General features: G+C 44.1%; 2 protein-coding genes across 2 annotated transcripts; both read right to left on the bottom strand.

The window, feature by feature from the left end:
• Positions 1–2,045: 2,045 nt before the first annotated feature.
• Positions 2,046–5,420, bottom strand: LOC127299243 (prefoldin subunit 3). Its single transcript, XM_051329185.2, has 6 exons — positions 5,189–5,420; positions 4,015–4,072; positions 3,568–3,639; positions 2,728–2,847; positions 2,546–2,647; positions 2,046–2,437 (listed from the first exon to the last, which is right to left on the bottom strand). The coding sequence occupies exons 1-6, from the start codon at positions 5,347–5,349 to the stop codon at positions 2,363–2,365; spliced, it is 588 nt and encodes a 195-aa protein (XP_051185145.1). The 5' UTR covers positions 5,350–5,420; the 3' UTR covers positions 2,046–2,362.
• Positions 5,421–6,357: 937 nt separating this feature from the next.
• LOC127299241 (uncharacterized) lies at positions 6,358–9,812 on the bottom strand. Its single transcript, XM_051329181.2, has 3 exons — positions 9,661–9,812; positions 7,994–8,422; positions 6,358–6,885 (listed from the first exon to the last, which is right to left on the bottom strand). The coding sequence occupies exons 1-3, from the start codon at positions 9,795–9,797 to the stop codon at positions 6,516–6,518; spliced, it is 936 nt and encodes a 311-aa protein (XP_051185141.1). The 5' UTR covers positions 9,798–9,812; the 3' UTR covers positions 6,358–6,515.
• Positions 9,813–10,761: the final 949 nt, after the last annotated feature.

Raw genomic sequence — 10,761 nt, 5'->3', positions numbered from 1 at the left:
ACGAAAGCTCCGGGTACAGGCGTCAACATTCCTGACTTACCAACCACCTGCATGCTAGACCCCGGCAAGAGAGAGACCGCCGCGTCGACAACAGAACTCTTCTCAAGGTCAAGCGCCTCAGCCACAATCACATCCATGCCCTCACACTCAGAGGCAACCGACACATCAAGTAGCGATGACGGGCCACGAGGAGAGAAACAACCGTGGAGATGCTCTTCCTCAACCCTCGACGACTTCTGGTCAGAGTCAAGCGCGATAGAAACCTGCGCTTTGGCGAGCCCCAAACTATCAGAAGGACATGCCACGGTCGGCTCCAAAGAAACACCAACACTCGCCAACAACAACTTGAGAGCTGCCACCTCTTCACGAAGAGGGCGAGACGCCTCCTCGACACGAACATCAACCAACTGAAGGAGCTCCATGCGCATCAAGGCAATCTGAGACTGAAAGAGAGAGTCAAACTTGGCGTTGTCCTTGAACTGCTCGCAACTCCCAGGAGAGGGTCTCAGCGGTTCCGTTGCAACCGAGTGGCCCACGACCTCTGCCCAACTTCGCGGCGACGAGGGACGATGAGGCTGAGCAGACAGAGAACGACTCTGAAGGCATGGAGCAGAAGCGACCGGAGATGGAACACAAGTGACCACATCTTCACCAAGAGCGGCGGGAAAGCGAGCACGGCAAAAACGTTCCCGGTGACCAGGACGACGGCAGCGGATGCATCTGAAGGGCCCGCGACATATGTTGACCTGGTGGCCACGCTCGAGACACCTAAAACATCTCCCTCGAGCCCAACGCTTGAAAGCGAGACTACACTCGAGACCTTCCCCTCGAAGCAAAGAGGTTGGCTCCCGGCAGGGGCGTCCGCCTCGACCCACCTTCACCCAACCTTCCTCATCAATATTACTTTTGCACCGGAGGAGTAGCCGCGTCCAAAACTTATAAAAAGGGCAATCTACGTAATTTTTCATTTGACAGGGTAATTAGTGTCACAAATGCCCAAATAGAGGGTAAAAAGTGGAATTTACTCCAAGATAATTAAATTATCGTCTTGAGAAATTGTTTCTGTGAAATCAGCAGTTCTATACTTCGTTAAACTTATCAAGCTATAGACGCTGCAGAGAAGCTCGCTCCATTTTCCTTTCTATCTGACTATGTTGCAGACAGCAGAAATATGTAGAGGCCATAAAAATAAAAAAATCAGGTTCGATACTATAATTTCCCAAACTGCAAAAGGGTCGCCATTTGAAAAACAATGTGTGACCACAAAATTCATCATGAGATTATGAATAAATGATGCCTGGTTTAATCACATCTGAAAAGCTACCTAACCTGAGAACAACATTTGGCAACCTACCAAGCTAGAGATCTAGACCAATTAAGATGGGCAGCAATATATTGACCAAGTTCAGGAGCATACTAGCCATTCAGGTGGTTAACTGTATCTGTAGGTTAGAACCTGCAGTGTCATGATCAGAATGTCAACAGCGGTCCTGTGTGTGTCAACTTTGCACGAGTATTGCTCTGACCTCTGAGCATGCCACAACCAACAATGCTTGAGAAAATTCAAATCGCCTGAAGTTTCAACTCCATCCTGAGGTCTTGACAGGGTCTTGACAGCAAGAGTGAAGTTGGACGAGTTATTTGAAGTAAGGGTGGGGGCTGTTCTGTCTCCCGGAGAAATTTGTCATGGCAGACTGGCAGAGGTGACCGACCACCGCCGTGTCTGCGACTGGGCGATTCCAGGTGATCAGGGTGCACAAGGATGTCGTTTCATGTCATGTTCAGCTGAAGGGAGCCCTGACACTGGTCATTAGGTTAGCAGCTGTAACCGAAAAGGAGCCTAATCAAAATAGCCTGTTGACGTGAAAGTCAGGTAACAGTAACATCTGAGAGCAACATTGGTACTGTACAAGCATGACCATTGAACATTTTTCTTTTGATTTGACGCATCAGACCCTATGAGTAAACATTACAGCAAATACTATGTAAACCAATCTGCAAAACTAAACATTGCAGCAAAATACTCCGTAAACTATAGCGCAAGCTGACACTGGAACAGCTCATCTTATAGAGAATTGAAACCCAGTGGGCATGCTAGAAAAGAAGGTAGTGGGCTCAGTAAAATTTGTTTCATCAACCGCTAAACAAGTACATGTAGCCCAAAACAAAAGTGAACATCATCTTCTACAGCAAGTAGACAGTAGAGTTCCAACACCATAAAACTAAATGAGATTGATACATTTTTGTCACACAGCCAAGGCACCATCACCAGCAAGGGACACACACTATGATGACAGACTAGATGGTTTGCAAGACGTACAAAAAGGACCCGATTTCATTGGCGGCACACATAATATGATGATCATGTTTCTTTTATAGCAGACTGTTTGCTTCTCCGCTGGTGCACGTCCCAGTTAAATATCCGAGCAATTGTAACCTGGCAAAAGAAAATGAGTTTCGAGCTAATGAGCGTCTGAAGATGGTGTGTATCATATGCTCAATCGAGCACAATTTGAGACTAGTGAACTAGTCATGGCCATTTTACCTGAGTTATGGTTTGTTGGTCCCGCAGGAACTGAAGATCACCAACAAGGACTTCTAAACTGGCCCTCGCATTTTCCAAATTCTTTTTCAAGAGGTCATTGGCCTGTAAAAACTCCAGGAAATGAGGGGGGAACTAAAATCTAAAGACTGGAATATGACTATGTTTGGTCTCCCAAAAATAACCTCGTCGCAAGAGTATTCCAGCATCACATTTGCACCCAACCATAGACACACTGAATCAGAGTCCTCGATTTTCGCACGTGAATAGATTCCCTCAGATAATTCAAAATCGGCTATGAGTGCCTGCATTAAGTGTACGAAAGCCACAGATAGTTAACTACTTAACTTTCAGCAACATGATCTCACACAGAACAGCTAGCATCCAGCATGGTTAACGTTTCATGAAATTACCAACATTTGAACCATTTTGTTTTCAAAAGATGTACTTAAGTGATGTTAGCAACAGACAATGAATCATGGTTTTAAAGGCGTCGCCTAGGCGTCGCCTTAGGGACGCCTAAGCGTCCAAGCGCTCCCCCTCCGCCTTAGAAAAACGCCCGCCTTAGGCGCCTAGGCGTCCAAAGCGTCCGCCTAGGCGTCGCCTAAGCGTCGGAGCGCCCCCCCTTCGCCTTAGGACGCCTTGGCGCCTTTAAAACCATGCAATGAATAATAACAAAATGATCCACATTAGTATAGTCACGAAGGGTAATTTTGGAGATAACTGAAACAGGTAACACAGAGTAATAACCTAGCATATTGGAATAAGGTAATAAAACAGAAGAATGGTTAGCAACAGGCTTAAGTATTAAGAAACATGCAAAAGGTCAAACATGGTATTTTATGCGTCTAAATGCTAAGATACTCTATCTACAACCTTCAACCTGCAAACGTTTTTATCATGGTATTCAATGTAAGAAATGTAACACAACTTGAGGCATTAAGCTGAAATAAAAGGGAGCATCCCATACACAGAATTGGGAAAACAATTGAAAAAAGGAATGGAGTTCAGGAAATTATGCAAACCTCGCCCAAAGCCTTTTTAGCTTGTAATGTCGCAACAATACCCAAGCATTTCTCTATATCAGGAATTTTTGCCTGTAATAAAGACCAGATGGCTACAATATGTTATGTGTGCTATAATTAGCATGCATCATTGACAACTGCTAGTAAAAGTAAGTATGGTACTTGTAACACAAGTTAGATTAATGGCCAAAAGTTGACTCCATGTTAGCGCTGGCATCGTTTTTAGTACTAATTCACTTTTATCTGTATAAAGTAGAGAACAGTTGTGCTCTGGAATATCATATTGCAATTCAGGAGCATGAGACCATCACCAAATGTAAAATCTAATCATACTTACACTCAGAAGATCGATGATCAAGTTAAGTAATGCCACATTTACTAATAATGAAATGTAACTCGTATTCAATAGCTTGCATCCACAAACATAAACAGATAAGGTATGAGCACCTGGAGTTCTCTTTGTTGTGCTAAAAGCTTCATCTCCACCATTTTGTACTGCTGCAGCCTACGCAAAAAGACAGGTTAGATTTCTCTAAAGCACGACCAAGTATCCTACCAGAAAAAACACAGCCAGGTAAAAAGTGGAAATGCACACATGTAGAGAGACGAGATATTTGCCAAAACCTGCTGGACAATAATGCTGAAATTTCTTTTACCTACCAACTAGAAATGAACACTGAAGGCAAGAACAGTAGATCACATGTGGTTCGCTAAAAAAGACAAGCAACATGGCATAATATGGTCTAAATCACGAAGGAACAATACTAACAAATTGTCAGTCTGAAAAGACAAACTTAATTATAAATTTATAATGGAAGATTTATTTGCAGGAACGAAGAGGTATAGAGAGTAACAACTGCATGCAAGCTCTGAGCATCTCATCATAAGCAGTTTATGCAACATCTGAATGAACTGTATCCCATGATTGAGTGGATAATAAGATCTCAGCCTCGCATGGACCAAGGTTTACGAATCGAGCCAAGTCTACAGGGTACCTACTCATGGACATAGTCATGCAAGTAGTGACGACTAGTCAAGGTTTTCGGTTACCGACTCATAGACTAGTCGTAGTCGAGCTATCCTTGGCGTGGACTCTGCAGCTTAAGGCAGAGTTTGCATATTCTCGGCGGTAATGAATTAGGAGTGAAATACTGTGAAGGGGTGGACTAGTAAGCTAAAATATCCATCCACAAGTAGGCACCGAGAAAGATACTTGCAGAGATCCAATCCAAGCACAGCACCAGTTCAATCCCCTAATGGCTACCGGAAGCTCTTAGCTAATCTGGCAATGAAATAAGTGGCCAAAGCAGCATGGCCCCTACAAGGATCTAACATGTTGAGGATCTTGCAGAGATAGATCAAAGATACATGGCAAGGACGCATGAGACCTCCAGAGCAACGCGAAACGCCCCCGCGTCTCAGACGAATCCTGGATCAGGAGCGAGCCGATGGCCACCGCGACCCAGCTCCCCAATTCACCAAACAGGTGGAGTGGAGGGCAGGGTGCGAGAAGCAGCCCAAGGATCCATCCTCCCGGTTGCAGCAGCAGCCGGACCAGAGATGAACACACGGAGAGAAAGGTAGGGTTTTGGGGAGAGAGGCGGGGCGGAGCAGCAGCTACCTTTCTTGGAGGAAGGCGAGGGCGGAGTTGACGTCGAGCCCGGCCTGGCGGAGGTAGGTCTCGACATCCTCCACGAAGGACGCCGCCGGGATCCCCCGCCGCTCCGGCACTCCCTGCGGCGTGGATGCCGCCACCGCCGACGAGGAAGTGGCCGCCGCCATGAGCACGGGACAGGGAGAGGAGGCGAGGAGAGAAGGCCCAAACTGAAGAGGGGGATGGGAGTGTGCCCAAGCTAGGCCCAACTGGGGAGTATGAGGAGAAGCTGTGCGACTGTTAGGTGGGTCCATCTTAGTTTGGGCTTTCGGACCGGCCCAGCGGGTTGGCTCGCAACGAAAATGGGCTTAGCACGGGCTGACATTAAAATGAGAATAGTTCGCCAAACGGAAAGTCATTTTGCCTCCCGAGCACAAGTGCTCTCGACATATTAGAAAAATCGAAAATTATATTTACAGATTGTAAAAAGTATAAAATAAAATTCTAAAATCAGCTAATGATATATCCCACTGACGTGAAAAATCTCAATTTCAAATGTTTTCGATTCTGAGCTACACAAAAATGATAAAGTATACCCCTTTTTTTGAGATTTGAAATCACTATGCTTAGATCTACACTTTTATGATTTACGTGCAGCCTAAACTATACATTATTTTCAATTGGAATTTTGCATACATTACTAGCTGCATGATTTTTTTCAGAATTTTTTGAAACTTAGAAATTTGATTTTTGATTTTTTTAATAAAAAGATCGCTGGTGCACAGATGCACCAAATCTGTCCCCAAATGGGAAGTCAATTTGCCTCCCGAAAAATCGAAAATTATTTTTATAGATTATAAAAAAATTATGAAATAAAATTCTAAAAGCAGCTAATGATATATCCCACTAATGTGAAAAATAAAACAACATTGTACTGATTTTTTTTATAGGAACAATGGATAAAAAAAATCATCACATCTCATTTGGTTATCGCGACTGAGTACGTATTCTGAGAATTTAGGTTCAGTTTTCTATCATGAAGTTCCTTGTTTGGAGTTGGATGCCTCTGGAGTCAGAAGTCTGTGAGAATTATCAGCTCAAAAAAGGAAAACTAACCACATCATCATGCACCCAACTACACATTAACCACATCAATGCTAAACGTAGCAACAACCCAACCATGTCCCACTGGTGCGAGGTAATATCTAATTGTCTCCCACAGACCATACAAACATAGTAGCTTCAGGATCCTACTGACAATTAACTGAAATACCTAGCCTTTTCATGCAGAAAACCAGCTGAGAACTTGTTCATCTTAGCAACTCACATGGCTGGTTGCCCTCACAACTTCAGATTACTTGCTAGCAACGACCTTGAGGTCGCTGAGTTGGTACAGCTGGCCGCCCGCATGAAACGCATAGCCAACCCTATCCCCGTTGCGGTTCCTTGTGACAATGCAGCCACCGGGTCCAAATGCAACACTGAAGCCGCTGTCGACGAGTTGGGTCACTGAGATGATGTTCTCGGTGAGCCCCGGGACATAGCTGACGCCAGGGACCATGAGCTGGGTAGAGCTCAGGGACCCCTTGCCACACACCTGCAGCATCTCCCCCGTGTGCGTCCGGACTGGGCGGCCTGGCCGTGTGGGGGTGAAGTTTGTCAGGAGGTGCAGGTTGCCGGTCATGTGTTCAGCAGCATTTGAGACGATGTACCAGGTAGTTTCACTGATCAGATACAGAAGAAAAGATTAGGACTCCTTGCAGTATAAATATCTTGCTGAGTAAGAAGTCAATAGCAACCAAAGGCAACAGACAGTTCATATGTATCCATCAGAGTAGCATGACTACTTTTAAAATTTTAAGTATCATGTCAGTAGACTAGTAGAGTAAAATTTTAAGTATCATGTTAGTAGACTAGTAGAGTAACTAAACCATACTGTGAACAATGTGGAACATGAGCTCTAATCTAGCAAAGCTATAAACGATTGAATAGGAAACAACTTAGCGAAATTTTAGGGCATGGCCATTTTAGTATGACCTGCTGATTTTGAGTGGTCCAGTGGATCATACTGCCATTATTTTATTACAGAACCAAGGTTAACTAATATAGATTTACAGCTACATATGCCTACACAAAATACTACCATTTTTGTTTTGTTTTATGTTCCAGGTATTAGTTCTTAACATGATGTCCATGATATGTGCTGCCATCACATCACAAATGGTTGCGTCAGGTATAACACCCTTTTACTGTACGTGTCCCATAATTTGTAGATTTTTATGGAATTTTTACTGGTAAATTTGTATGCAGCTAGTCAGCTACTAGTCATATATAGAATTTCATGTATTTTCATTTTGTCAGACTTGTCCGGTTGTGCCAGCATCTGTAAATTTGTACGAAGCTACCACGGTTAGACTCTCAACTTCTAGTGTGTTGGATATCAATTAATAAAAGGAGCGTGAAGAATAAGTTCATCAGACATATATGCAAAACTATTGTCATTCTATTTGTGCATGGTAGCCAGGCATCACTTCCTTAAATCAACATAGCTCATAAGGAATGACACATTTGACATAAACCATTTTACTGAAACTTCCCTCCCCGCAAGATGAACAGCTGTGATTTGGACTCACCTTAACCCTATGAGACAAGGAAGAGCGCAATAAAAAATCTCAATAAACTATCACTGTACTGTCCTCTGAGCCATACTTCAGTGCATGCAAATTGCGCATTCAAGGACACACCTTAGAACAACTAAATCAACTAACTACCATGATAACTTCTTAGCATAATAAGAAAACATAGAACATTCAGGTAAGTAGTTATTGGTACCTAATGGCATCAAGAAAGTCGAGCTCATACTCATAACTTCCATGGCGTCCTTTGCCAACTATTGTGCCATCAAGGCGTGCAATAGAACAGTCTAAACTCATAAGGACTGTAAGGTCCATCTGGGTCAGTTGGGCAGTCGCCACCATATTCCCTGTGGCCCCAGGAACATACCATACGTCATCGAGCTTGATCCTGTTGCAATTCACAGACCCCCGAGCACAGACTTGCATGGGCGGCCCTGTCCCACCAGGGGTACGGACCCAACGATCATAGACAGGAGTGAGGTTCGTGAGCAGATTCAGATTGCCAGTTATGTGATGGCCATTTACGACGAGACACCAAACAGCATCAGCTGCATTTGCAATGTCTTTGGCAGAGAGCTCATCCCGGGGATCAAGCATGGAGCTCAGGGCAGCACTGTTCTTATTCCTGAGAAATACAAGTCAAAACAACAGCAAAAATAAAAATAAAATTGCATGCACTGAGAGTGAACCAAAGCGTAAGGAATATCTTGAAAGTTACAATGAAAAGATCAGACCTATAATCACTGTAACAAACATTTTAATAGGCTATTGGGAAAATAGCTAGCGGACAGGGTCCCTGATCTATAAAGATCCAAATGCAGTCACATAAAACCCAAATATCAGCATCTCTAAGGCCACTAGAATAGAATGCCAAAGGATGCACAGGGCAGGTCCAAATAATAAGTAGCAAGTAATTGTGTCATATGATTTGTAAGAACTGTAGCATCATTTATGGTGATCACTTTTAACCCGGCGGTGGGACCTTCTTTAGGGGATCCACGCATGAAAAATGTGGTTCATTGTGAAATGGAACTGGGTGTAGGCCTGTTGCTCTATAAAAACTACGCCATATGAAATGGCATATTTCATCTGGGACCTATACTTTGACAACAAATAATTGAGTGGATGGGTTAAACATGAAATGGCAATACTCCAATGCCCCCCAACCAAACAAGATGCCCTGTTGTCAGAATATGCACAATTCACCAATTCCAAACAACTCTACTACATCTGTTCTTTGAATAATCGATTGAATGCATGATAACAAAAAGTCTGCAGATTTGTCATTAATCCATATTTGTCACAGTATTCAGCGCTAGTGCAGGTCACAGGTCCTTACTGCGGCGATTTCTCCTCTCTTTTTTATTTGAACTAGCAGATTCAGCCTAAAACAAACATTTTGCCTAATTTTGCCTCTGTCGACCCAACAAGAACCTAATTCCAAGGGAAGTTCATCAATGGTACACAAATTCAAAACGTTTTGTTTTTGAGATATTGATTGGGTACAAAATACACCATCTACAAATTTCCTAATTTCAGATTTTGTCACCGGTTTCAGTGCTAGAGCCCGTTTCTCTACCGATTTACAAATCCAAACCTTTCCGCTAGTAGCTTTAAACTATTAGATCTAAACTCCAACCGACCAAACAAGAACCACGAACCGAATTCCGTGCGCCGTGGCTTCTCTCCTCTCGAAGAATGCAATAATAAACCCTAGACAGCGCAAACCCCACATTACCTCACCAAAACGCAAGCCAGCCAAATACAAGCCTCGGGCGCTCGCCATCCCCGTCGGCGTAGTAGCAGCGCAAGACTGCTCGCGCGAGTGGGTTACGACTTGGGGATTTGCGGCTAGGTACGTACCTGATGGCGTTCAGGAGGGCAGGGTCCTCAGTGGCGGGGTCAACCTCGAGCAATGTGAGCACCCTCCCCTCCTCGGCGCCGACGTCGAGGGTCGTCTCCGCCTTCGCAGCCGTCGGCTTCTTCCCCTTCTTCCCCATTGCCGGTGGACACGGAGAAGTGGATAGTGCTATAGAGCCTAGAAGCAAGGCAAGGTGGAGTGGAGTGGGGCGGCGCACGGGTTGCCGGGAGCACTTCGCCTTGGAACTTGGAAGCCGTGCGTTCAAAATAAAAGTTTTTTGTCCATGAATAAAAAAAACTTGGATATTGAAGCTCGCAACCACGCTAAGCAAGCACTTATGCTGGTACAGTTAATAGCACCTCATGATCATTTTGCCATCCTAAGTAGTCTCAATGATTAATAAACAAAGCGGGTTCCAAAAATAGTGGTGTAATCAACAACAACAAATGATATTGCTATTTCCATTATTTTGTAACGAGAAAAGAAAAAAAAAGTTTGTTACATCAAAGAGAAAAAAGTGAGGAAGCAAGTTCGACATTATCGCTGCTTACACCTAGTCTAGGCTACAAGCAAAAAATTGTTACTTCATCCGCCATGAGAGAGAGAAGACATGCAGGAAGATTACTCAACAGAGTTGATCTAAACTGAAGGGAAAGACAAGAATGTGACTAACCTAGGCTCAATAAAGAGAAGTGATTCGGGCTTTTGGGATGACCCAGTGGCCCAGTGGGTTTCCATGGGCCCAATAAGGCCTAGCAAGTGCTGACATGAGAATATTTTTTCTTAGCGAGAATGTCCAGCATGAGTACTACTCTGACCCGTAGATATTCTCAGAACAAGAGACTACAAAGCGAGGTTCATCTTGCCCTTTAGTCTAGTCCAAAATTATCCCCTAAGAGCCTAGGCTCGAGGGCTCGCTACACTGCCCCTGTTCTCATTGACACATGGTAGAAGGAAATTTTCTTATGTGTGTGTGTTTCTTCTCCTATGTGTTGTCCTCCTCCTTCGTTATCAATCCCACCGCCACCACATCGCCAGGCCTTCTTCGCCATGCCTACTGCTCGCCGCCATATCCACCTTGTGTCGCACCTCCTCCTCTAAAT

Source organism: Lolium perenne, chromosome 5, assembly GCF_019359855.2.
Source record: "Lolium perenne isolate Kyuss_39 chromosome 5, Kyuss_2.0, whole genome shotgun sequence".
NCBI classification, from domain to species: domain Eukaryota; kingdom Viridiplantae; phylum Streptophyta; class Magnoliopsida; order Poales; family Poaceae; genus Lolium; species Lolium perenne.
Note: the sequence above shows the minus strand (reverse complement) of the source record. Positions and strands in the feature narration are given on the sequence as shown.